The 27,960-nt window shown below is 53.2% G+C and overlaps 1 protein-coding gene and 1 long non-coding RNA gene across 3 annotated transcripts; both read right to left on the reverse strand.

Annotated features, from left to right (window-relative positions):
• Window positions 1-1,240: 1,240 nt before the first annotated feature.
• Window positions 1,241-23,136, reverse strand: LOC137310073 (class I histocompatibility antigen, F10 alpha chain-like). 2 transcript variants are annotated; one of them, XM_067978042.1, is made up of 8 exons: window positions 22,989-23,136; window positions 14,901-15,161; window positions 13,828-14,100; window positions 12,891-13,166; window positions 7,177-7,302; window positions 5,951-5,986; window positions 5,084-5,131; window positions 1,241-2,850 (listed from the first exon to the last, which is right to left on the reverse strand). In XM_067978042.1, exons 1-7 carry the CDS (start codon window positions 23,035-23,037, stop codon window positions 5,085-5,087), a joined length of 1,068 nt encoding a protein of 355 aa, XP_067834143.1. In that variant the 5' UTR covers window positions 23,038-23,136; the 3' UTR covers window positions 1,241-2,850; window position 5,084. The 2 variants fall into 2 exon arrangements, with proteins under 2 accessions (XP_067834143.1, XP_067834144.1); XM_067978043.1 differs by lacking the exon at window positions 5,084-5,131 and having other exon boundaries at window positions 22,989-23,127.
• Window positions 23,137-23,140: 4 nt separating this feature from the next.
• LOC137310074 (uncharacterized) lies at window positions 23,141-24,282 on the reverse strand. The gene is made up of 3 exons (XR_010960046.1): window positions 23,988-24,282; window positions 23,257-23,944; window positions 23,141-23,213 (listed from the first exon to the last, which is right to left on the reverse strand). It is a non-coding gene; the product is annotated as an uncharacterized lncRNA (long non-coding RNA).
• Between the last annotated feature and the right edge of the window lie 3,678 nt (window positions 24,283-27,960).

Genomic DNA, 27,960 nt, shown 5'->3' on the forward strand with positions numbered 1-27,960 from the left:
ACCCAATCTCTATCAATGTGTCGACAACAGACCCACTGATGAGGTGAGGAAAACCCCCAGTGGTGGAGAGATTTGGGAACCAGAGGTCCAAAGTCACCTGTTCCTCCCCAGCCTCTTACTCGAACGTCATGTCTCAAATTACTCATTTACTGTATCCCAAAATATTCAGTTCTGAAAGAAATCGATCTGATGTGTATTTGAATGAATGAACATTCTCTGCTCTGAGAACTTACTCCATTTACATAATCACAAGGAAATAAGGTGGAGAAGGGAGGTGATGTTGATGAAGATACGATGTTGTCTTGCTCATTGGAGGAACCATGCAACACATGAGCAGGAGCACTGAAGCTCCAGTGACTCACCTTTCCCACAGAAAATGTGGATTTACAAAAAACACCAACAAGTGGACTCTGGACCTGGAGCGCTGAGCGTCCACTCACAGGGCAGACAGGTGGCGTGTCGGAGTCTCCGGCCATACACGGCTCCTTTCAGGCCAGCTGTAGTCCATGGGTGACAACAGGTCTGACCATGAGGGAGAGTTTCAAATCACTGCAGGCCTCCATGGGCCGTGTGGCCACTCCAAGCAGGCCTGCACAGGATGCTCCCAAGGAAGAGGGCCCTCGACCAGGAGCAGGCTGCTGCCTGGCATCCCACACTGCTGCCATGGAGGCCCTGGACAACTAAATCAAGAGGGCTGTCTCCAAAGGTGGTTCCTAAGTTGCTGACAGGTTGGAGAGAGCTCTTGGCTCTGGCTTTCCCGATCTTTCAAGGACTATTGTAACTGCGTTCCCTGAGTTCAGAGGCAGTGCCAGGAGCCAGTGGACATGTGGTGAGTTCCACAGTGAGCCAGTGATATGTGGTCTCAGGTTGGCAGGGTAAGTAAGGCCACTGTCCAGTCACTGCAGATACATTCAGAGGGCACCCTATGACAGCAGGGCTAAGCTGCCCCTTGTGCTTTCTCAATCAGCTGATAGTGTAACCAGCCCACTGGCCGACTCTAGACACGAGAGCAGGAGGGACAGACAAGATCTCCCAGAGGCAGCAGAGGGGGAGCACTGGGATGGGAAAGCAGTGACAGAGTTCAGGGTGGACATGTAACTTTTATCCAGGTGGGATGGTGATGGTCAGTTTGAGTTACTGGCTGCTCTGGTAAGTCACTGACTAGTATTGTACTGGTCAAGGGTGTTGACCGGAAGTCACCGGTTAATGGTTTTGGTTTAGTACACAGAGGAAGAGTCAATTCTCTCTTAATTCTCAATTCGCTTTATTAACGTTATCAGATCATGTACATACCGCTTATACATCTCGTTATATATAGGCATGCAGTTTACAGCAGGTTATACAGTTTCACACTCAAACTAAGACCTAAACGCACACCCACTAGGTTTATCTGACCAACACTCCCTGAGTATTAGGATTCAAGAGCACACCCACTAGGTTTATCTGACCAACACTCCCCGAGCATTAGGATTCAAGAGCACACCCACTAGGTTTATCTGACCAACACTCCCCGAGCATTAGGATTCAAGAGCACACCCACTCGGTTTTTCTGACCAACACTCCCCGAGTGGTCACAGAATAGAAAGGATATTATATTAACCGGAAAGGAGAGATACTGCTGGCCAGGCAATTCTCTCTCTCACTTCCGACATAGTCTCTACGTCCCTGATGCAGACTCTACGTCCCTGACGTAGGGTTCCCACTTCCACGATGGTCAGTCTCCGGAGTCTCCCTCACAAACAAACACATTCTCTCTCTCTGGCACAAAGTCTGCAATGCTTCAGTTTTAACTCCAAGTCTGTCTTTTCGAATGATGCTGTCTTCTCAAAGTTGCTGGAGTGGTTGGTTTCATCCCCTGATTGGCTCTGTTCCAAGGGGTGAGGTAGCATCACTCATACCCCTTTTCTAAATAAGGACTGGTGTCTCATCACCGTTCCTTTGTCCCTCGAAGAAGCGGAACGAATTCAAACCGGTTCTGGCCAGTTCAGACCAGTGACTGAACTCCAGGTCACCTCAGTTCAAAAGGTCAGTGTCTTTGTTAGCAATTCGAATTAAACTCAATAGGTTTCTGCAGCCTCTGGCCAACAAGGGGGGGTCAGGGTAATGGTTTAAGAGTCACCCCCCGATCTAGTTGTTCCCGGTGTTCCTGGTACTCTCTGTTCCAGGGGCTGGTCCTGGACAGAGTGAACACACAGCTGCAGTTTGGAGAGCGAGAGCTTTTATTATTCCACAGGTATAAATTGAAGCCAGTAAGTAGAGTGGTGCAGAGTGCAATCCCAAACATTTCCATTGCCCACCCTAGTCCCACACAGCAGGCCAGTAACAGCCTGGCTGGGTTCAGAGACCTGAAGCTGCTCCTTCCCTTTAACAAACCGCAGTCCCAGGGAGACACAGGGCCCACTTCAGACACCAATCAATACGGGCGGGAAGAACAGAAACTTCAACTGAGCAGAGAATCAAAACATTTCACCCTTGCCGAGGGGAAGAGGTTGGAGACGGAGTCACTGATCTGGGACTAATCAGCGGCCCGCTGACCTCTCCCTGAATCAGTTTAATGAACATTTCCCATCGACAGGAACACAGGCAACGACTGCAATTAAAAACATCTCATTTAACATTCAATGGCAAAACACACAACTGGAGATTTTGATCAAATCACCAAGAAAAAAAGCCAAAAATCATCTCAATGATGGAAACATTACAGAATACAGTCAAAAAACAGCGAGAGCAGCCAGTGACAATCAATCAAAACTAATTGCGATTAACAATCCCCGATCGTTTCTCAATCAATCCTCCCAGCGACACCGAACATCCAGATTCTGGATCCAATCAACTTCACTCAGGATCAGCCTGGGGAATGGAACAGAGACAGATTCACAGGGAGGCTCACACCCAGTACAGGAGGTGGGACTGAGAGAGATCGATATAGAAACTCCGTTCCCCAGACCCCCGACTCCATCCCTCTCCCTGGCCACTGTCTGAGGCTGAACCAGACCGTTCACAACCTTGGGGTCCTATTTGACCCTGAGATGAGCTTCTGACCCCATATCCGCTCCATCACCAAGACCGCCTACTTCCCCCTCCGTAACATCGCCCGTCTCCGCCCCTCCCTCAGCTCATCTGCTGCTGAAACCCTCATCCGTGCCTCTGTTACCTCCAGACTGGACTATTCCAATGCTCTCCTGGCCGGCCTCCCATCTTCCACCCTCCATAAACTTGAACTCATTGAAAACTCTGCTCCCGTATCCTAACTCTCACCAAGTCCCGTTCTCCCATCACCCCCTGTGCTCACTGACCTACACTGGCTCCCGGTCCGGGAACGCCTCGATTTTAAAATTCTCATCCTTGTTTTCAAATCCCTCCATGGCCCTCGCCCCCTCCCTATCTCTGTAACCTCCTCCAGCCCTACAACCCTCCGAGATCTCTGCGTTCCTCCAATTCTGGCCTCTTGTCCACCCCCACTCCCTTCACCCCACCATTGGTGGCCGTTCCAGGTGCCACGGGACAGGCCCCCTACAGACACAAGTAAAGATTGCAGCAATGTGAGTGAACACGGCCAGCCCAGCCCAGGACACAATCCTTCCCATCAAACCTCTCCAGGAGCACCAGATCTCAGAGAAGACCGAGTGTTCCAGCATAGTGTCACAAGGTACACTGCACAATGGGTCAGTCTAAGGCCCAGGGTCCTAGGTGAGGTATAATCCCCATCCTCAAATCCTCAGCACAACCAGCTCCCCCTCTCAAGGTGACAGATTCCATCCTCCAGTATATTAAACAGCTGCAGGGTCTCACTGAGCAGCTGACGGGACCCAGAAGTTTGTTGCTCACCAGTCCTGGTTTCGAAACCTCCAGTTCTCCCTGTTTAAATTAATTCATTCCACTGCTGCCAGGAATATTAACCTCCACAACCCAGCCAGACGTCTGGAATTCCCTCCTCACTCCCCCAACATATTCACTTAAAGCCTCGGCCTGACGATGGCCCAGAACGATTGGACCTTCAGTTTGTTAGCTGAAGGGAAGTGGATGCTGCAGCAGCTCAGGCACCTTTAATAGAACAAGAGGTCACCAGGTGATTCCTGGGGTCAGAGAGAAGCTTTACTCTCTCCCTGACCTCACCTGGGCCTGATTCACACTGATGATGGGTTCAAAAAAACTCTTCCTTCCCACAAAAAAAGCTCGTATTGCCAGATCTGCGATGTATTAAACCCCAGTTGATCAATGGTGGACCATGACTGTCAAAGGAATTCCACTTCACCCCTGGGGGTTGTGGGCTGGAAATTGGGCCGTGTCGCGCACATTGTTTCAGCGTGACACGGCCTCCTGAAGTGACAAGATGGCGCCTTGGCTGCGCACGCACGTTTCCAGCGTGACGTGTGCCGGACGCCACCTTGGTATAGGTATTAGCGCAGGCGCAAATATCGAACGCCGGCAGCATTTAAAGTAAGGAGAAAATGGATACAATCAGCGTGGGATTTAGTAGTGCGCAACCTTAATTCAATCTGTTAACGTCACTCAGCAGTTTTTAAACATAGGGAGGGGACCCGCATCTGTGTTTTACGTGTGCAATGTCTGATGTCCATTCAGATTCCGAGCAGACAGCAGATGTCATTTTCAACAAACAACAGGTACTGGCTACCTTTAAGAGAGTTTAAGAGACATCCTCCCTTTAAGAGATTGGGGCTCCCCCTGCAGGGTAAAGTGCGAATTGCAATGAATCCTTGTGTCAACGCTGATTTCCAACGCTGCCTGAAGGTGAGGACTGAGGCCGGACGATTGTCTCGTCCTGCCTGCACAGGGGCCATCGGGCTCGGGTTAATATCGGATCGCGCTACCCGCGCCCAATAATAGGCCTGATCCAATTTTACCCCTCTGTCTTTTACAGACTGTGTTATGGAATCAGGGTTTCACTCAGTGAGAAATCTCTACAAACGTTAAGTGAAAAAGCAGCGTTCCAGTGAGGAGACTCAGTCCAGTCAGATATAAGCAGCTCCCTCCCGACCCCCTGAGCCCACAGTTACTGCTCTTCACAACCTGGTTTGCTGCTCGTTCAGCTGCTGTTAAACTCAAGTGATTGACTTCGTACCTCAGGCTCGGGCTGATGAGTTCGAGGACGATTCTCCTCTTTCAGCAGCTGTGAAAAGAAAAGATTTCTGTCAAACAGACATTGTAGAACACAGAGAATGTTCTGTACAGAGAGAGAGAGAGAGAGGGAGAGATAGAGAGACAGAGAGAGAGACAGAGAGAGAGAGAGACAGAGGGGGAGAGAGAGAGAGAGAGAGAGACAGAGAGGGAGAGAGAGAGACAGAGTGAGAGATAAAGAGAGACAGAGTGAGAGATAAAGAAAGACAGAGAGGGAGGGGGAGAGAGAGAGACAGAGAGAGAAGGAGAGAGAGAAAGAGAGAGGCAGAGAGAGAGACTCACACAGACAGAGAGAGGTAGGGAAAGAGAGAGGCACAGAGAGAGGCAGAAAGAGGTGCACGCAGAGAGACATGTGCGCAGAGAGACGCGGACGCAGATAGAGAGAGAAGCGCACACAGAGAGAAAGAGAGGCGCACGCAGAGAGAGAGAGAGGCGCACGCAGAGAGAGAGAGAGGCGCACGCAGAGAGAGAGAGGCGCACGCAGAGAGAGAGAGAGGCGCACGCAGAGAGAGAGGGGCACAAAGAGAGAGAGGGGCACAAAGAGAGAGAGAGGCAGGCAGAGACACACAATCAGAGAGAGAGAGAGAGACAGAGAGAGAGAGACACACACACAGAGAGACACACACTCAGAGAGAGAGAGAGAGACGCACAGAGAGAGACGCACACTCAGAGAGAGAGAGAGAGGGACACACACACACATAGATAAAGATGCACAGAGAGACACACACGGAGACGCACACACACCGAGACACACACAGACAGACAGAGACCCACATAGACACACCCACCCTTGCACTATTTGCACACTTACGATTTGCTGGGCTGTAACCAGATTTTTTCTCTCCTCCTACAAGAGACAGAAACAGACGGAACTTCAGTTACAAACAGCTCCTCGATCAGCACAGCCCCTCGCCGACACAAACTTACTCCAGAAACAGGGGCAATGACCAGATTTCCCTGTGGGCACTCACAGGAGGCTCACTGAGAAACAGGCATCGGACAATATCCTCTCTTCACCCGGTCCCTTCACTCCCCAATCAGGCCCAGTCCCTTCACTCCCTGTACGGGGCCCCGGTCCCTTCACTCCCTGTACGGGGCCCCGGTCCCTTCACTCCCTGTACGGGGTCCCGGTCCCTTCACTCCCTGTACGGGGCCCCGGTCCCTTCACTCCCAGTACGGGGCCCCGGTCCCTTCACTCCCCGTACGGGGCCCCGGTCCCTTCACTCCCCGTACGGGGCCCCGGTCCCTTCACTCCCCGGACGGGGCCCCGGTCCCTTCACTCCCTGTACGGGCCCCGGTCCCTTCACTCCCTGTACGGGGCCCCAGTCCCTTCACTCCCCGTACGGGGCCCCGGTCCCTTCACTCCCCGTACGGGGCCCCGGTCCCTTCACTCCCTGTACGGGCCCCGGTCCCTTCACTCCCTGTACGGGCCCCGGTCCCTTCACTCCCCGTACGGGGCCGGCCCGGTCCCTTCACTCCCCGTACGGGGCCCCGGTCCCTTCACTCCCCGGACGGGGCCCCGGTCCCTTCACTCCCTGTACGGGCCCCGGTCCCTTCACTCCCCGTACGGGGCCCCGGTCCCTTCACTCCCTGTACGGGGCCCCGGTCCCTTCACTCCCTGTACGGGGCCCCGGTCCCTTCACTCCCTGTACTGGGCCCCGGTCCCTTCACTCCCTGTACGGGGCCCCGGTCCCTTCACTCCCTGTATGGGCCCCGGTCCCTTCACTCCCTGTACGGGGCCCCGGTCCCTTCACTCCCTGTACGGGGCCCCGGTCCCTTCACTCCCTGTACGGGGCCCCGGTCCCTTCACTCCCTGTACGGGGCCCCGGTCCCTTCACTCCCTGTATGGGCCCCGGTCCCTTCACTCCCCGTACGGGGCCCCGGTCCCTTCACTCCCCGTACGGGTCCCTGTCCATCACTGGACTGTGTCGGAGTTTCCCACATGTCTATGGGAAGTCTCTAATGTTCTGCCATTTGTGCTGTAACATTTGAACCTGCTCATCCCCGTGTGGGACAGATCCTGTCCTCATTTCCTACCTCTCTTCTTCCAGACAACGGCACCAATGACGAGAGCAATCAGGACGACGGCAGCAAGAACAATTCCAACAATTAAACCCAGATTCGGTCCCTCTGAAGATCCCGGAGTCACTCGGAACGTCCCATCTGTGGGGGGAATAAGGAGGAGGAGAGAAATGAATAACGACAGTCGCTGCTGATTAGGAAGTAATGAGACCAAAGCTGTGCCTGAGACTGAGTTCGATTCGAGTCTGCGATGTGATGGGCAGTCTGATCAGAGCAAGTTGGAGGTTAGAAAGTTCAGCGTGGCTTTGATTCCACTCCTGGGAAGCACTTTGGGACGTTTCTCTCCATTAAAGGCACTTTATAAATACAAGTTGTTGCTTGTCTGCAGATATTGGAATTACCCATCAGTCCAAAGTCATTACTAGTCCCCTCCACAAGTGATGAATCCCCAGCACAGTCTCAGAGTCGGCTGGTGGAAGTATAGTGATGGGTGATACGGCCTTTCTATGGAAGGTTGAGGAGTTCAATGGACTAACGGCCTCCTTCACCTGACACACAGATCCCAGCCAGTCAATAACTCAGTGTAACCCAGATATATGGTGCTGCTCATTATAGACAGGCAGGTTTGGAAATCTCTTGTATTTCTGAATAAAATTTCCCCATTACCGTGGGCTGAAACTCACGATATTCTCACTTTCCTTCATTTCAGACAGAACAGAATCTCTGGTTTAACTGAGCCTCAATCTCCAGCTCTGCAGAATGGGAGTGTTGGTGACTCATTACAATGGGGGCTCCCACCAGACCCCCTCCTCCCCGAAAATCCAGTCTCACCTCAAGGCCAGAATCAGCAGAGGGGGCGAGGGGGGGATATGAGGGAAGAGACGGCAGTCGCGACTCCCAGTTCCCAAGGAGGGTGTCGATGGGAACGCTCTCCCCTCAGGGAGAGGTTATGGGGCTCGGGCCCACTCCAGGAATCACACTTAATACAGGCTGAGATTTCAGTGTAGCAGAGTGAGGGCCAGGGTCAGGGGTCAGAGGGAGGGTCAGGGTCAGAGGGAGGGTCAGGGTCAGAGGGAGGGCCAGGGGTTAGAGAGAGGGCCAGGGTCAGAGGGAGGGTCAGGGTCAGAGGGAGGGTCAGGGTCAGGGATCAGAGGGAGGGTCAGGGTCAGAGGCAGGGCCAGGGTCAGGGATCAGAGGGAGGGTCAGGGTCAGAGGCAGGGCCAGGGTCAGATGGAGGGTCAGGGGTCAGAGGGAGGGCCAGGATCAGGGGTCAGAGGGAGGGTCAGGGTCAGAGGGAGGGCCAGGGTCAGGGATCAGAGAGAGGGTCAGGGTCAGAGGGAGGGTCAGGGTCAGATGGAGGGTCAGGGGTCAGAGGGAGGGCCAGGGTCAGGGATCAGAGGGAGGGTCAGGGTCAGAGGGAGGGCCAGGGTCAGGGATCAGAGGGAGGGTCAGGGTCAGAGGCAGGGCCAGGGTCAGATAGAGGGTCAGGGGTCAGAGGGAGGGCCAGGGGTCAGATGGAAGGCCAGGGGACAGATAGAGGGTCAGGGGTCAGAGGCAGGGCCAGGGTCAGATGGAGGGCCAGGGGTCAGATGGAAGGCCAGGGGTCAGAGGGCTGGGGGAAATCGGGCGGGGTCAGGGCCTGAACACCATCACTGCGAGGGCCTCACACTGTGATTGACAGGCCGGTCGGCCGCCCATGACTTTGCCTGATTTGGGGAATGGGGCTTTGAAGGTGCTGCTCGTCTCCCGGAGGTGCCTCTCCTGCTGATCAGTGGGAGCGATGAGCCGCAGCCCCGGGGGACTGACTGTGGATCTACCGGAGTGGGACATGTTACCCTCTCCCAGGAGCTCAGCACATCTGCTCCCTCATCACCCCCTCAACCAATCCCCACCGTGGGGCCAGCAAGAAACCTCGAGCACAGAGAGAGGCAACTGAGAAACGGAGAGAAGGCTTTAAAGCAGCAATTTGGTGAGAGTGGGAATTCGGTGCAGAGGGGGAGGAGGTGCTCAGGAATTTAAACCGAGGGACAACAGTAAAAGAGAAAGAGGGAGGGAACGGAGCACTGGGAGTAAAGAGAAAGAGGGAGAGAACGGAGCACTGGGAGTAAAGAGAGAGAGGGAGGGAGCGGAGCACTGGGAGCAAAGAGAGAGAGGGAGGGAACGGAGCACTGGGAGTAAAGAGAGAGAGGGAGGGAACGGAGCACTGGGAGTAAAGAGAAAGAAGGAGGGAACGGAGCACTGGGAGTAAAGAGAAAGAAGGAGGGAACGGAGCACTGGGAGTAAAGAGAGAGAGTGAGGGAACGGAGCACTGGGAGTAAAGAGAGAGAGGGAGAGAACGGAGCACTGGGAGTAAAGAGAGAGAGGGAGAGAACGGAGCACTGGGAGTAAAGAGAGAGAGGGAGGGAACGGAGCACTGGGAGTAAAGAGAGAGAGTGAGGGAACAGAGCACTGGGAGTAAAGAGAGAGAGGGAGGGAACGGAGCACTGGGAGTAAAGAGAAAGAGGGAGGGAACGGAGCACTGGGAGTAAAGAGAAAGAGGGAGGGAACGGAGCACTGGGAGTAAAGAGAGGGAGGGAACGGAGCACTCGGAGCAAAGAGAAAGAGGGAGGGAACGGAGCACTGGGAGTAAAGAGAGAGAGGGAGAGAACGGAGCACTGGGAGTAAAGAGAAAGAGGGAGAGAACGGAGCACTGGGAGTAAAGAGAGAGAGGGAGGGAACGGAGCACTGGGAGTACAGAGAGAGAGGGAGAGAACGGAGCACTGGGAGTAAAGAGAAAGAGGGAGGGAACGGCGCACTGGGAGTAAAGAGAGAGAGGGAGAGAACGGAGCACTGGGAGTAAAGAGAGAGAGGGAGGGAACGGAGCACTGGGAGTAAAGAGAAAGAGGGAGGGAACGGAGCACTGGGAGTAAAGAGAGAGAGGGAGAGAACGGAGCACTGGGAGTAAAGAGAGAGAGGGAGGGAACGGAGCACTGGGAGTAAAGAGAGAGAGGGAGGGAACGGAGCACTGGGAGTAAAGAGAGAGAGGGAGGGAACAGAGCACTGGGAGTAAAGAGAGAGAGGGAGGGAACGGAGCACTGGGAGTAAAGAGAAAGAGGGAGGGAACGGAGCACTGGGAGTAAAGAGAAAGAGGGAGGGAACGGAGCACTGGGAGTAAAGAGAAAGAGGGAGGGAACGGAGCACTGGGAGTAAAGAGAGAGAGGGAGGGAACGGAGCACTGGGAGTAAAGAGAGGGAGGGAACGGAGCACTCGGAGCAAAGAGAAAGAGGGAGGGAACGGAGCACTGGGAGTAAAGAGAGAGAGGGAGGGAACGGAGCACTGGGAGTAAAGAGAAAGAGGGAGGGAACGGAGCACTGGGAGTGAAGAGAAAGAAGGAGGGAGCGGAGCACTGGGAGTAAAGAGAGAGAGGGAGGGAACGGAGCACTGGGAGTAAAGAGAGAGAGGGAGGGAACGGAGCACTGGGAGTAAAGAGAGAGAGGGAGGGAACGGAGCACTGGGAGTAAAGAGAAAGAGGGAGGGAACGGAGCACTGGGAGTAAAGAGAAAAAGGGAGGGAACGGAGCACTGGGAGCAAAGAGAGAGAGGGAGGGAACGGAGCACTGGGAGTAAAGAGAGAGAGGGAGGGAACGGAGCACTGGGAGTAAAGAGAGAGAGGGAGGGAACGGAGCACTGGGAGCAAAGAGAGAGAGGGAGGGAACGGAGCACTGGGAGCAAAGAGAGAGAGGGAGGGAACGGAGCACTGGGAGTAAAGAGAGAGAGGGAGGGAACGGAGCACTGGGAGTAAAGAGAGAGAGGGAGGGAACGGAGCACTGGGAGTAAAGAGAGAGAGGAAGGGAACGGAGCACTGGGAGTAAAGAGAGAGAGGGAGGGAACGGAGCACTGGGAGTAAAGAGAGAGAGGGAGGGAACGGAGCACTGGGAGTAAAGAGAGAGAGGGAGGGAACGGAGCACTGGGAGTAAAGAGAGAGAGGAAGGGAACGGAGCACTGGGAGTAAAGAGAGAGAGGAAGGGAACGGAGCACTGGGAGTAAAGAGAGAGAGGAAGGGAACGGAGCACTGGGAGTAAAGAGAGAGAGGGAGGGAACGGAGCACTGGGAGTAAAGAGAGAGAGGAAGGGAACGGAGCACTGGGAGTAAAGAGAAAAAGGGAGGGAACGGAGCACTGGGAGTAAAGAGAGAGAGGGAGGGAACGGAGCACTGGGAGTAAAGAGAGAGAGGGAGGGAACGGAGCACTGGGAGTAAAGAGAGAGAGGGAGGGAACGGAGCACTGGGAGTAAAGAGAAAGAGAGAGGGAACGGAGCACTGGGAGTAAAGAGAGAGAGGGAGGGAACGGAGCACTGGGAGTAAAGAGAGAGAGGGAGGGAACGGAGCACTGGGAGTAAAGAGAAAGAGAGAGGGAACGGAGCACTGGGAGTAAAGAGAGAGAGGGGGGGAACGGAGCACTGGGAGTAAAGAGAGAGAGGGAGGGAACGGAGCACTGGGAGTAAAGAGAGAGAGGGAGGGAATGGAGCACTGGGAGTAAAGAGAGAGGGAGGGAACGGAGCACTGGGAGTAAAGAGAGAGAGGGAGGGAACGGAGCACTGGGAGTAAAGAGAAAGAGGGAGAGAACGGAGCACTGGGATTAAAGAGAAAGAGGGAGAGAACGGAGCACTGGGAGTAAAGAGAGAGAGGGAGGGAACGGAGCACTGGGAGTAAAGAGAGAGAGGGAGGGAACGGAGCACTGGGAGTAAGGAGAGAGAGGGAGGGAACGGAGCACTGGGAGTAAAGAGAGAGAGGGAGGGAACGGAGCACTGGGAGTAAAGAGAGAGAGGGAGGGAACGGAGCACTGGGATTAAAGAGAAAGAGGGAGGGAACGGAGCACTGGGATTAAAGAGAAAGAGGGAGGGAACGGAGCACTGGGAGTAAAGAGAGAGAGGGAGGGAACGGAGCACTGGGAGTAAAGAGAGAGAGGGGGGGAGAGGGGGGGAACGGATATGGGGACGGTGCCAGAGGACTGGAGGATTGTAAATGTTACACACTGTTCAAAAAAGGGGAGAGGGATAAACCCGGGAAATCCAGGCCAGTCAGTCTAACGTCAGTGGAGGGGAAACTTTAAGACAATAATCTGGGACAAAATTAATTGAGACTTGGAAAAGTCTGGGTTAATAAAAGAAAGTCAGCACGGATTTGTGAAAGGCAAATCGTGTTTGACCAACTTGATTGAGTTCTTTGATGAAGTAACGGAGAGGGTCAATGAGGGCAGTGAGGTGGATGTTGTGTATATGGACTTTCAAAAGGCATTTGATTAAGTGCCACATAATAGACTTGTCAGTAAAATTAAAGCCATGGGATTAAAGGGACAGTGGTAAATTGGCTCAGGGACAGAAAGCAGAGAGTAGTGGTGAAGGGTTGTTTCTCAGACTGGAGGGAAGTTTACAGTGGGGTTCCCCAGGGCTCAGTATTAGGACCACTGCTCTTTTTGAGAGATATTAATGACCTGGACTTGGGTATAGAGGGTATAATTTCAAAGTTTGCAGCTGACACGAAACTCGGAAATGTAGTAAACAATGTGGAGGACAGTAACAGAGTTCAGGAGGACACAGACAGACTGGTGAAATGGGCAGACACATGGCAGATGAAGTTTAACACAGAGAAGTGTGAAGTGATGTATTTTGGAAGGAAGAATGAGGAGAGGCGATAGAAACATCTTTAATCCTCAGCCTCAGACTCTCCCCCTGCACTCACTGATCCTCTTACCCCAGTCTCGGGTCTCCACTCCTGCTTTGCTGCTGTGATCCACCTGACAGGAGTAGGTGGCTCCGTCCTCGGGCCCGATCTCAACCCATCTCTTGATCTGGTAGGTGCCATCGTGGTTGGGCAGGATGCCAGTGGAATCAGTGTCTGAGATCGGCCGTCCATTTCTCAGGAGGGTGAGTTCGATATCTCGAGGGTAAAACCCCGTGACCAGGCAGGAGAGTTGGGCCGGTTTAGTGTCTGAGGCCTTGTCCACAGAAAGAAACACTTGGGGAGTAACTGAGAGTAAAACAGATCAGAGCCGAGTCAGTGTGAGACAGGGAACGGTGCAAACCCCTTTAAACTGGGGATTAGACCCCAGGCAACGGGACAAACCCCTTTAAACTGGGGATTAGACCCCAGGGAACGGGACAAACCCCTTTAAACTGGGGATTAGACCCCAGGGAACGGTACAAACCCCTTTAAACTGGGGATTAGACCCCAGGGAACGGGACAAACCCCTTTAAACTGGGGATTAGACCCCAGGGAACGGGACAAACCCCTTTAAACTGGGGATTGGACCCCAGGGAACGGGACAAACCCCTTTAAACTGGGGATTAGACCCCAGGGAACGGGACAAACCCCTTTAAACTGGGGATTAGACCCCAGGGAACGGGACAAACCCCTTTAAACTGGGGATTAGACCCCAGTCCCCCCCTCACTCACCGACTCTCACTCCCCCCCTCACTCACCGACTCTCACTCCCCCCCTCACTCACCGAATCTCACTCCCCCCTCACTCACCGACTCTCACTCCCCCCCCTCACTCACCGACTCTCGCTCCCCCCTCACTCACCGACTCTCGCTCCCCCCCCCTCACTCACCTACTCTCACTCCCCCCCTCACTCACCGTCTCTCACTCCCCCCTCACTCACCGACTCTCACTCCCCCCCCTCACTCACCGGCCCTCAGTTCCCTCTTTCCGTACTCGAGGTATTTCCTCAGCCACTTGATGCACTCCTCCTCCAGGTATCCCTTCCTCTGCTGGTTCCTGGCCTTGTCCTGGTCCAACTTGTTCTTGGTGATCTCTCCCCACTGTACCGGTGTTACCCACACCATCTGATCCTTATCGAAGTTGATCAAATCCTCCCCGTCCCAGGCGTATTGATAGAACCCTCTCGTGGTCCCATCATCCCCCAGCTCACAGCCGTACATCATCTGGACCGTGTGGATTCCTGTCAATCAAACACAGGGGGTCAGTCAGACCCACACCCCCTGCCCAGGGTCAGGGGTCAGACCCACAACACCCACCCAGGGTCAGGGGTCAGACCCACACCCACCGCCCAGGGTCAGACCCACACCCACCACCCAGGGTCAGGTGTCAGACCCACACCCACCGCCCAGGGTCAGGGGTCAGACCCACACCCACCGCCCAGGGTCAGGGGTCAGACCCACACCCACCGCCCAGGGTCAGACCCACACCCACCGCCCAGGGTCAGGGGTCAGACCCACACACACCGCCCAGGGTCAGGGATCAGACCCACACCCACCGCCCAGGGTCAGGGGTCAGACCCACACCCACCGCCCAGGGTCAGGGGTCAGACGCACACCCACCGCCCAGGGTCAGGGGTCAGAGTGAAGGAATACTGCGGAGTGATCCTCGACCCCCAGACCCCTCCTCCGCAGGCCGCACCACCCCTCTCCCCCCCCGGACCGCCCTGACACCTCCCCTCAGACCGCCCTCTAATCGATGACATTCTCAGACCCCACTCTGTGTATTTAAAGGACCCCCGGGAACGCCGTTGATGATCTCGAGCTTCGGGGCCGGGGGGAACTTCCCCTTTAAACTGATTAAATGTCGGCCGAATGTGGGGGCGGGGTCAGAATCCCAGACCCTGTCGAGGAACCAATCGGTGAGCCCGAGAGAAACGGCCGATCGAAGGACGCTCCCTATTGGCCGCTCCCCCCGCGGGGGGTGGGACTGACCCCGGAACCCGCCCCCCCCCCCGGGCCCCGGATGAGGCCGAGGACTCACCGCCCGATTGGTTGGTCCGGGTCGAGAGGGTCTGAATATCGACTTTCCCGGTTCGCTCCGCGCTCCGCACTTTCCATGTCTCCCGTTCCCAGTACTCGGGCCCCTCACGCTCCTCCATCCAGCGCTGCCGCGGTATCATCGTCCTCCGCTCGCTGTTATATTCAACAAACTGGGCCTCGTCCACATAACCGACAACAACAAACTCCGGAAAACCAGGGATCGGGGTCATTGAGGTATAAAAATACCGGAGAGAGTGAGAGCCTGAAACACAGAGAGAGAGAGATCAGGCCATGAACCCCAAAACACCAACCCCAGAGAGAGAGAGATCAGGGCATGAACCCCAAAACACCAACCCCAGAGAGAGAGAGAGATCAGGGCATGAACCCCAAAACACCAACCCCAGAGAGAGAGAGAGATCAGGGCATGAACCCCAATACACCAACCCCAGAGAGAGAGAGATCAGGGCATGAACCCCAAAACACCAACCCCAGAGAGAGAGAGATCAGGGCATGAACCCCAAAACACCAACCCCAGAGAGAGAGAGAGATCAGGGCATGAACCCCAAAACACCAACCCCAGAGAGAGAGAGATCAGGGCATGAACCCCAAAACACCAACCCCAGAGAGAGAGAGAGCTCAGGGCATGAACCCCAAAACACCAACCCCAGAGAGAGAGAGATCAGGGCATGAACCCCAAAACACCAACCCCAGAGAGAGAGAGAGATCAGGGCATGAACCCCAAAACACCAACCCCAGAGAGAGAGAGATCAGGGCATGAACCCCAAAACACTAATCCCAGAGAGAGAGATCAGGGCATGAACCCCAAAACACCAACCCCAGAGAGAGAGAGATCAGGGCAGTAGCCCCAAAACACCAACCCTAGAGAGAGAGAGATCAGGGCATGAACCTCAAAACACCAACCCCAGAGAGAGAGAGATCAGGGCATGAACCCCAAAACACCAATCCCAGAGAGAGAGATCAGGGCATGAACCCCAAAACACCAACCCCAGAGAGAGAGAGATCAGGGCATGAACCCAAAAACACCAACCCCAGAGAGAGAGAGATCAGGACATGAACCCCAAAACAACAACCCCAGAGAGAGAGAGATCAGGGCATGAACCCCAAAACACCAACCCCAGAGAGAGAGAGATCTGGGCATGAACCCCAAAACACCAACGCCAGAGAGAGAGAGATCAGGGCATGAATCCCAAAACACCAACCCCAGAGAGAGAGAGAGATCAGGGCATGAACCCCAAAACACCAACCCCCAGAGAGAGAGAGAGATCAGGGCATGAACCCCAAAACACCAACCCCAGAGAGAGAGAGATCAGGGCATGAACCCCAAAACACCAACCCCAGAGAGAGAGAGAGAGAGATCAGGGCATGAAGCCCAAAACACCAACCCCAGAGAGAGAGAGAGATCAGGGCATGAACCCCAAAACACCAACCCCAGAGAGAGAGATCAGGGCATGAACCCCAAAACACCAACCCCAGAGAGAGAGAGATCAGGGCATGAACCCAAAAACACCAACCCCAGAGAGAGAGAGATCAGGACATGAACCCCAAAACAACAACCCCAGAGAGAGAGAGATCAGGGCATGAACCCCAAAACACCAACCCCAGAGAGAGAGAGATCTGGGCATGAACCCCAAAACACCAACGCCAGAGAGAGAGAGATCAGGGCATGAATCCCAAAACACCAACCCCAGAGAGAGAGAGAGATCAGGGCATGAACCCCAAAACACCAACCCCCAGAGAGAGAGAGAGATCAGGGCATGAACCCCAAAACACCAACCCCAGAGAGAGAGAGATCAGGGCATGAACCCCAAAACACCAACCCCAGAGAGAGAGAGAGAGAGATCAGGGCATGAAGCCCAAAACACCAACCCCAGAGAGAGAGAGAGATCAGGGCATGAACCCCATAACACCAACCCCAGAGAGAGAGATCAGGGCATGAACCCCAAAACACCAACCCCAGAGAGAGAGAGATCAGGGCATGAACCCCAAAACACCAACCTCAGAGAGAGATCAGGGCATGAACCCCAAAACACCAACACCACAGAGAGAGATCAGGGCATGAACCCCAAAACACCAACCCCAGAGAGAGAGAGATCAGGGCATGAACCCAAAAACACCAACCCCAGAGAGAGAGAGATCAGGACATGAACCCCAAAACAACAACCCCAGAGAGAGAGAGAGATCAGGGCATGAACCCCAAAACACCAACCCCAGAGAGAGAGAGATCAGGGCATGAACCCCAAAACACGAACCCCAGAGAGAGAGAGATCAGGGCATGAACCCCAAAACACCAACCCCAGAGAGAGAGATCAGGGTATGAACCCCAAAACACCAACCCCAGAAAGAGAGACATCAGGGCATGAACCCCAAAACACCAACCCCAGAGAGAGAGAGATCAGGGCATGGACCCCAAAACACCAACCCCAGAGAGAGAGAGATCAGGGCATGAACCCCAAAACACCTACCCCAGAGAGAGAGAGATCAGGGCATGAACCCCAAAACACCAACCCCAGAGAGAGAGGGAGATCAGGGCACGAACCCCAAAACACCAACCCCAGAGAGAGAGAGATCAGGGCATGAACCCCAAAACACCAACCCCAGAGAGAGAGATCAGGGCATGAACCCCAAAACACCAACCCCAGAGAGAGAGAGATCAGGGCATGAACCCCAAAACACCAACCCCAGAGAGAGAGAGAGATCAGGGCATGAACCCCAAAACAACAACCCCAGAGAGAGAGAGAGATCAGGGCATGAACCCCAAAGCACCAACCCCAGAGAGAGAGATCAGGGCATGAACCCCAAAACACCAACCCCAGAGAGAGAGATCAGGGCATGAACCCCAAAACACCAACCCCAGAGAGAGAGAGATCAGGGCATTGACCCCAAAACACCAACCCCAGAGAGAGAGAGAGAGAGAGAGAGATCAGGGCATGAACCCCAAAACACCAACCCCAGAGAGAGAGAGATCAGGGCATGAACCCCAAAACACCAACACCAGAGAGAGAGAGAGAGATCAGGGCATGAACCCCAAAACACCAAACCCAGAGAGAGAGATCAGGGCATGAATCCCAAAACACCAACCCCAGAGAGAGAGATCAGGGCATGAACCCCAAAACACCAACCCCAGAGATAGAGATCAGGGCATGAACCCCAAAACACCAACCCCAGAGAGAGAGAGATCAGGGCATTGACCCCAAAACACCAACCCCAGAGAGAGAGAGAGAGAGAGATCAGGGCATGAACCCGAAAACACCAACCCCAGAGAGAGAGAGATCAGGGCATGAACCCCAAAACACCAACACCAGAGAGAGAGAGAGAGATCAGGGCATGAACCCCAAAACACCAAACCCAGAGAGAGAGAGCAGGGCATGAATCCCAAAACACCAACCCCAGAGAGAGAGATCAGGGCATGAACCCCAAAAGACCAACCCCAGAGAGAGAGATCAGGGCATGAACCCCAAAACACCAACCCCAGAGAGAGAGAGAGAGATCAGGGCATGAACCCCAAAACACCAACCACAGAGAGAGGGAGAGATCAGGGCATGAACCCCAAAATACCAACCCCAGAGAGAGAGAGAGAGATCAGGGCATGAACCCCAAAACACCAACCCCAGAGAGAGAGATCAGGGCATGAACCCCAAAACACCAACCCCAGAGAGAGAGAGATCAGGGCATGAACCCCAAAACACCAACACCAGAGAGAGAGAGAGAGATCAGGGCATGAACCCCAAAACACCAAACCCAGAGAGAGAGATCAGGGCATGAATCCCAAAACACCAACCCCAGAGAGAGATCAGGGCATGAACCCCAAAACAACAACCCCAGAGAGAGAGATCAGGGCATGAACCCCAAAAAACCAACCCCAGAGAGAGAGAGATCAGGGCATTGACCCCAAAACACCAACCCCAGAGAGAGAGAGAGAGAGAGAGAGAGAGAGATCAGGGCATGAACCCCAAAACACCAACCCCAGAGAGAGAGAGATCAGGGCATGAACCCCAAAACACCAACCCCAGAGAGAGAGAGATCAGGGCATGAACCCCAAAACACCAACACCAGAGAGAGAGAGAGATCAGGGCATGAACCCCAAAACACCAAACCCAGAGAGAGAGATCAGGGCATGAATCCCAAAACACCAACTCCAGAGAGAGAGATCAGGGCATGAACCCCAAAACACCAACCCCAGAGAGAGAGATCAGGGCATGAACCCCAAAACACGAACCCCAGACAGCGAGACAGATCAGGGCATGAACCCCAAAACACCAACCCCAGAGAAAGAGAGATCAGGGCATGAACCCCAACCACATGCCAAATCCCCAAACAAATCCAACCCAACACAGATCCCCTGTAAATAAACCCCAACACAAGAGGGAGAGGCGCCTGGGGTAACACACCCACTGACAGAGGGAGAGGGGCCTGGGGTAACACACCCACTGACAGACTGAGGGAGAGGGGCCTGGGGTAACACACCCACTGACAGACTGAGGGAGAGGGGCCTGGGGTAACACACCCACTGACAGACTGAGGGAGAGGGGCCTGGGGTAACACACCCACTGACAGACTGAGGGAGAGGGACCTGGGGTAACACACCCACTGACAGACTGAGGGAGAGGGGCCTGGGGTAACACACCCCCTGACAGGGGTATATATGGTTGATTATATTTGATTTAATTTAATAAATTTAAAACAGAAATCGACAGTTTCCAAGAAGTAAAGGGAATTAGGGGTTACGGGGAGCGGGCAGGAAATTGGACATGAATTTAGATTTGAGGTTTGGATCAGATCAGCCATGATCTTATTGAATGGCGGAGCAGGCTCGAGGGGCCGATTGGCCTACTCCTGCTCCTATTTCTTATGTTCTTATTACGTGACTAATTATCTTAAAATAACACGTACAATACACGGGTAAAAAGCAATCCATCAACTTTAAATCTGTAAATTGACCCAATAGGTTGAAATTTCTGAGCTGAGTGTTGGAGGAAAGTGAATTACCATTTATGGGGATTCAGTTGGCACTGGAGATATATAAATAACTGCTATATAATCATTAAATAGGGAAATAAATATAGAATAGAAATGTCAGCATAGTCAGTGTGTTGGGACTGCAGTATGTGGGAGTTTGTGGACAGTGAGACTGTCCCGGATTGTCACACTACAGGAAATGTCTCTGCCTTGACTCACTCCGGCTCAGAGTCGTTGAGCTGGAGTGCGAGTTCGAGACTCTCTGACACATGAGGGAGGGGGAGGAATATCGGGATAGTTTACTCCAGAACTCAGTCCCACCAAGTCGAGAGGTACAGGTACAGGAAGAGGAGAGTGTGACTGACAGTCAGCAGGGTTGGGGAATCTAGTGGAGGCAGGGAAGGAGGGGCCGCAGAGTCTGGTCCTGTCCAACAGGTACGATGTACTTGCTACCTGTGGGGATAAGGAGAAAGGCTGGGGGAGGGACAGTCACAATGTTCACCAAGGCACCATGGAGCAGGAGGCAGTCCAAGGGGGGAGGAGCAGAACAGAAAGGCTGGAGTTCGAGGGAGTCAGTTTAACGTTAGTTGTGGGGAAGCTACTCGAATCTGTCATTAGGGACAGAGTGAGTGAGCACTTGAACAAGTACGAGCTGATCGGAGAGAGCCATGGATTTGTTAAGGGTGAATTGTCTGAATAATCTAGTTGAATATTTTGAGGAGCTCACTCATAATGTCGATAAGGGAGTGTCGATGGATGTTATTTCGATGGACTTCCAGAGGCATTCGATGAGGTTCCACACAAGAGACTGTTTGCAAAAATGAGAGCGCATGGAATTGGAGGCAGTCTTTTAGGAGCATAGGAACAGGAGGAGGCCATTCAGCCCCTCGAGCCTGTTCCATCATTCAATCATGGCTGATCTGTATCTTAACTCCATCTCCCGCCTTGGTTCCATAACCCTTAATACCCGTGTCCAACAAAAATCGATCAATCTCAGTTTTGTAATTTTCAATTGACCCCCAGTCTCAACAGCTTTTTGGGGGAGAGAGTTCCAGATTTCCACTCCCCTTTGTGTGAAGAAATGCTTCCTGACATCACCCTGAACGGCCGAGCTCTAATTTAAAGGTTATGCCCCCTTGTTCTGGACTCTCCCACCAGAGGAAATAGTTTCTCTCTATCTACCCTATCAAATCCTTTAATCATTTTAAACACCTCAATTAGATCACCCCTTAATCTTCTAAACTCGAGGGAATACAAGCCTAGTCTGTACAACCTGTCTTCGTAATTTAACCCTTTAAACCCCGGGATCATTCTGGTGAATCTGGGCTGCACTCCCTCCAAGGCCAATCTATCCTTCCTGAGGTGCGGTGCCCAGAACTGAACACAGTCTCCAGATGTGGGCTGACCAGAGCTCTGTACAGCTGGAACATAACTTCCTCCCCTTTGTATTCCAGTCCCCGAGATAAAGACCAACGTTCCATTAGCCTTTTTAATTATTTTCCGTACCTGTCTACGACCTTTTAGTGATTTCTGTACTTAGACCCCTAAATCTCTCTGCTCACCCAGTTCCCAGCTTCTCACCATTTAGACCTGGGTTGAACATTGGCTGGGAGGTTGGAGACAGAGAGTGGGGAGAAAGGGGATGTCCTCTGATTGGCAGGATGTGACCAGTGGTGTCCCCCAGGGATCTGTACTGGTCATGACTTGGATGAAGAATAGAGAGCTGGATATCCAAGTTTACTGACGACACTAAATTAGGAGGGACAGGAAATAGTGTAGACGGGAGCAGGGAGTTGTGAAGGGACAGAGACAGATTAAGTGAGTGGGCAAAACTGTGGCAAATGGAGTTCAATGTGGGAAAGTGTGAGGTCATCGACTTTAGACCTAAGAAAGATAAATCAGAGTATTTTCTACACGGTGAGAAACTAGGAACTGGAGAGGAACAGAGAGATTTGGGAGTCCAAGTACAGAAATCATTAAAAGCCAGTGGAGACACAAAAAGGATTGGGAAAGGCTAATGGAACGTTGGCCTTTATCTCGGGGGCTGGAATACAAAGGGGAGGAAGTTATGTTCCAGCTGCGCAGAGCTCTGGTCAGACCACATCTGGAGACTGTGTTCAGTTCTGGGCACCGCACCTCAGGAAGGATAGATTGGCCTTGGAGGGGGTGCAGCCCAGATTCACCAGAATGATCCCGGGGCTGAAAGGGTTAAATTACGAGGACAGGTTGTACAGACGAGGCTTGTATTCCCTCGAGTTCAGAAGATTGAGGGGTGATCTGATCGAGGGTGTTTAAAATGTTAAAAGGATTTGATAGGGTAGATACGGAGAAACAACTTCGTCCAGTCGGGGAGACAAGAACAAGAGGACGGAATCTTCAAATTCGAGCCAGGCCGTTCAGGGGTGAAACCAGGAAGCATTTCTTCACACAAAGGGTGGTGGGAATCTGGAACTCTCTCCCCCAAAAGGCTGAGCATTCTGGGGGTTCATTGGAGCTTTCAAAACTGAGATTGATCGATTTTTGTTGGGTCAGGACATCAAGGGATATGGAGCAAAGGGGGAAAATGGAGTTGTGGTTCAGATCAGCCTTGATCTAATTGAATGGAGGAACAGGCTCGAGGGGCTGAATGGCCTGCGATGTTCCTCTCTCCACTCCCACTCTCTAGCCCTGTGCCCCTGCCGTCTCTCTCTCTCTCTCCATCTCCCCGCTCCCCAACCCCGCACCCCGGTCTCTCAATGTCCCAATACCCAGCCTGGCACTGAGCCCATCTCAGACCCCATTACCCACTGACCGAGGGTTAATGCCCCAATACCCAGCCAGGCACTGAGTCCCTCTCAGCCCCCATTACCCACTGACCGAGGGTTAATGCCCCAATACCCAGCCTGGCACTGAGCCCCTCTCAGACGCCATTACCCACTGACCGAGGGTTAATGCCCCAATACCCAGCCTGGCACTGAGCCCCTCTCAGACGCCATTACCCACTGACCGAGGGTTAATGCCCCAATACCCAGCCTGGCACTGAGCCCCTCTCAGACCCCATTACCCACTGACCGAGGGTTAATGCCCCAATACCCAGCCTGGCACTGAGCCCCTCTCAGACCCCATTACTCACCTGCAGAGACCCCTCCACACAGAACGACCAGAACTATCAGTCCAATCATTGCTGCTTCCCTCGACAGGCTGGGATGAGCAGTTTGTGGGAAATCCTTTTCAAGGAGACGGTCTCCTCTGTCCCTGTGCTAACACTGTACCTCCTGGTCTCTCCCTCCCTCTGTCCCTGTGCTAACACTGTACCTCCTGGTCTCTCCCTCTCTCTGTCCCTGTGCTCACACTGTACCTCCTGGTCTCTCCCTCCCTCTGTCCCTGTGCGAACACTGTACCTCCTGGTCTCTCCCTCTCTCTGTCCCTGTGCTAACACTGTACCTCCTGGTCTCTCCCTCTCTCTGTCCCTGTGCTAACACTGTACCTCCTGGTCTCTCCCTCTCTCTGTCCCTGTGCTAACACTGTACCTCCTGGTCTCTCCCTCTCTCTGTCCCTGTGCTAACACTGTACCTCCTGGTCTCTCCCTCTCTCTGTCCCTGTGCTAACACTGTACCTCCTGGTCTCTCCCTCTCTCTGTCCCTGTGCGAACACTGTACCTCCTGGTCTCTCCCTCTCTCTGTCCCTGTGCTAACACTGTACCTCCTGGTCTCGCCCTCTCTCTGTCCCTGTGCTAACACTGTACCTCCTGGTCTCTCCCTCTCTCTGTCCCTGTGCTAACACTGTACCTCCTGGTCTCTCCCTCTCTCTGTCCCTGTGCTAACACTGTACCTCCTGGTCTCGCCCTCTCTCTGTCCCTGTGCTAACACTGTACCTCCTGGTCTCTCCCTCTCTCTGTCCCTGTGCTAACACTGTACCTCCTGGTCTCTCCCTCTCTCTGTCCCTGTGCTAACACTGTACCTCCTGGTCTCTCCCTCTCTCTGTCCCTGTGCGAACACTGTACCTCCTGGTCTCTCCCTCTCTCTGTCCCTGTGCTAACACTGTACCTCCTGGTCTCTCCCTCCCTCTGTCCCTGTGCTAACACTGTACCTCCTGGTCCCTCCCTCTCTCTGTCCCTGTGCTAACACTGTACCTCCTGGTCCCTCCCTCTCTCTGTCCCTGTGCTAACACTGTACCTCCTGGTCTCTCCCTCTCTCTGTCCCTGTGCGAACACTGTACCTCCTGGTCTCTCCCTCTCTCTGTCCCTGTGCTAACACTGTACCTCCTGGTCTCGCCCTCTCTCTGTCCCTGTGCTAACACTGTACCTCCTGGTCTCTCCCTCTCTCTGTCCCTGTGCTAACACTGTACCTCCTGGTCTCTCCCTCTCTCTGTCCCTGTGCTAACACTGTACCTCCTGGTCTCTCCCTCTCTCTGTCCCTGTGCGAACACTGTACCTCCTGGTCTCGCCCTCTCTCTGTCCCTGTGCTAACACTGTACCTCCTGGTCTCGCCCTCTCTCTGTCCCTGTGCTAACACTGTACCTCCTGGTCTCTCTCCCTCTCTCTGTCCCTGTGCTAACACCGTACCTCTTGGTCTCTCCCTCTCTCTCTGTCCCTGTGCTAACGCTGTACCTCCTGGTCCCTCCCTCTCTCTGTCCCTGTGCTAACACTGTACCTCCTGGTCCCTCCCTCTCTCTGTCCCTGTGCGAACACTGTACCTCCTGGTCTCTCCCTCCCTCTGTCCCTGTGCTAACACTGTACCTCCTGGTCTCTCCCTCTCTCTGTCCCTGTGCTAACACTGTACCTCCTGGTCTCTCCCTCTCTCCCTCTCTCTCAGTCACTCAGTCACCTCCATGTTGTTTGCTTCGACAGTCAGTTTGTGCCCAATCAGAATGAAAGCAGCCTGTGAATCAGCAAACTCCAGGCAGAGGAGTCCCAGAGAGTTTGTGTCGGTGTAAAAATAAACTGTCCAAATATCCTGAACCGTCCAATCAGAGAAATACTGCTCGTTACATGTTCAGTTGCCAGGGAGAATGAACTGAACAGGATTTGATCATTAAACAAGGAACTGAAAGTAGTTTGTTGCAGAAAGTGACAGAGAGAAGAACATAGGAACAGGAGGAGGCCATTCAGCCCCTCGAGCCTGCTCCCCCATTCAATCAGATCATGGCTGATCTGTACCTCATCTCCATTTTCCCGCTTTGCTCCGTGTCCCTTGATCCCGTTCCCCAACAAAACTCTGATCAATCGCAGTCTTAAAAGCTCCAATTGTCCCGACATCCACAACCTTTTGGGGGAGAGAGTTCCAGATTTCCACTTCCCTTTGTGTGAAAATGGGATTCCTGATTTCCCTCCTAAATGACCTCACTCTAATTTTAAGATTATGTCCCCTCGTTCTTGACTCCCCCACCAGAGGAAATAGTTTCTCCGTCTCACCCTATCGAATCCTGTGAACATTATAAACCCCTCAATCAGATCACCCCTCAACCTTCGATACTCAAGGGAATACAAGACAAGTTTCTCCACCCTCCCTTTAAACCCCGGGATCATTCTGGTGAATCTGCACTGCACCCCCTCCAAGGCCAATCTATCCTTCCTGAGGTGCGGTGCCCAGAACTGAACACAGTCTCCAGATGGGGTCTGACCAGGACTCTGTACAACTGAATCATAACTTCCTCCCCTTTGTAATCCAGCCCCCTCGAGATAAAGGCCAACATTCCATTAGACAGACTGGTGAAATGGGCAGACACACGGCAGATCAAATTTAACACAGAGAAGTGTGGAGTGATGGATTTTGGAAGGAAGAATGAGGAGAGGCGATAGAAAGTAAATGGTACAATTTTAAAGGGGGTGCAGGAACAGAGAGACCTGGGGGTGTATGTACACAAATCATTGAAAGTGGCAGTTGAGAAGGCTGTTAAAAAAGCACACGGGATCCTGGGCTTTATAAATAGAGGAAGTTATGCTAAACCTTTATAAACACTGGTTCGGCCTCAGCTGGAGTATTTTGTCCAATTCTGGGCACCACACTTTAGGAAGGATGTGAAGGCCTCAGAGAGGGTGCAGAGGAGATTTACTGGAATGGTTCCAGGGATGAGGGACTTCAGTTATGTGGAGAGACTGGAGAAGCTGGGATTGTTCTCCTTAGAGCAGAGAAGGTTAAGGGGAGATTTAATAGAGGTGTTCAAAATCATGAAGGGTTTTGATAGAGTAAATAAGGAGAAACTGTTTCCAGTGGCAGGAGGGTCAGCAACCAGAGGACACAGATTTAAGGTAATTGGCAAAAGAGCCAGAGGGGAGATGAGGAGAAATATTTTCGTGCAGCGAGTTGTTCTGATCTGGAATTCACTGCCTGAAAGGGCGGTGGGAGCAGATTCAATAATAACTTTCAAAAGGGAATTGGATAAATATTTGAAAGGGAAAACTTTGCAGGGCTATGGGGAAAAGGCAGAGGAGTGGGACTAATTGGAGAGCTCTTTCAAAGAGCTGGCACAGGCACGATGGGCCGAATGGCCTCCTCCTGTGCTGTCCGATTCTATGATTCTATTGAGGGTCACATTCACTAAACTTTCACCTTTCAAATAAAATGTCCACTTTTCCTCACAGTGCTGAACCTCTCTGATTTCAATCTCTTCCTTTCCTGTTACTTTCGGTTCAATCTCCCATTTTTAATCAATATTTATTTTCTGCCACTTTTGCTCCCCTTCTCCTGTTGTGGCATCAAACGTTGCACGAAAGCACCTGGAGCAAGGAGTCATGAGAGAGGGGAATCAGCAATCGGAACGGTCTCAGATTGCCCGGTACTGGGAGATGGGCCTGGAATCACTGCTCCATTTACTCTACACCTTCCTCTCTCCAACTCTCAGCTTTGATGGATTTGTGCTGCACATGAAGGGATTCGCAAAATTTCACATGTTCCCCCCCACCGAAGATTTATTGGAGTTATTAAAGAAACCCTGGTGTGACTGTGTTTTAAAAAATCCAGGGTCTTTCAAAATGGCTGCGGTCAGACACATGTCCAAGGGCCTGCAGCATTCGAAATTGGATTCTCTGACAGCTTGGCAGGCTCCGTGTTTCAGACAGGTTTCTTTGAACAATGCAGATGCATTCACGCCCTGAGGCAAGCCATCAACGTTGCTGGCCTACACATCAAAATTCGAGCAGGAGTAATCCCAGGACTAAGGTGACCCATTAAGGAACATTCGGAACAATGACAAGCAGTTATGGAACAGATCAGTACAGGTACCAGCCTGCGATCTTTTATGACCAGCCAGGGAAAAATAGCAGCCACTGTGTGGTAGCTCCCTCAGCCCCCCCGATGATGCCATGAAATGACTAGAGCCCACACAGCCTGTCTACCTGTGTGCTCTCAGGTATGATGGATGGAAGAGACCGCTCGTGCAGACGGAGGTAGAGAAGGTTAAAGGGACTTATCTGCTGGATACGGGGGCATCATGCACCGTGATCCACGCAGCTAATCCCACCACCTCACCTCTGTCCAGCAGAGTTCCATACGTTCTATCGGGGATCACCGGCAAGGAACAGGCGGGAACATTCTCCAAGCCGCTCTCAATCCGCCTGGGCCCACTCCAAACCAAGTGGACGTGTGTCCTGGCGAGGTGGGAAGCGGAGGGGGGAAAGGGGATCCTAGGGACCGACTTCATCGTGGGCCACGGGATCCTCGTGGATCTCCGCAACCACTGCCTTTGTGGAGCCGAGACGGGTGAGGAGAATGGCGTGTTCGTTATCACAGGAAAAGAAGGGAAGGGAACCCTGTGTACTGTGAAGCCGAAAGGAGGTTACGACCTCGGGCTCATGATGGAGGGTGTCCCGGAGGAATTTAAAGCATTCGTACAGGCTCACCGAGCTGCGTTCGCCACGCACAAACACGACTGCGGGAGGGTCACCGGGTTTGAGGTCAGGGTAGACGGGGACCCCATGGCCCAGCCCCAGAAGCAGTATAACTTTCCTAGAGAAGCAGAGCCCGATATGGAGATGGCCATATCCTCGTTGGTGCAGCAGGGAGTGCTGAGGCCCAGAGCCACCCATGTTAATTCTCCGCTTTGGCCGGTCAAGAAACCGGACAATTCGTGGAGAGCCACGGTGGACTATCGGGTGCTCAACAGCA

The sequence above is a fragment of the Heptranchias perlo genome, unplaced genomic scaffold (assembly GCF_035084215.1).
Source record: "Heptranchias perlo isolate sHepPer1 unplaced genomic scaffold, sHepPer1.hap1 HAP1_SCAFFOLD_210, whole genome shotgun sequence".
Taxonomy (NCBI): Eukaryota; Metazoa; Chordata; class Chondrichthyes; order Hexanchiformes; family Hexanchidae; genus Heptranchias; species Heptranchias perlo.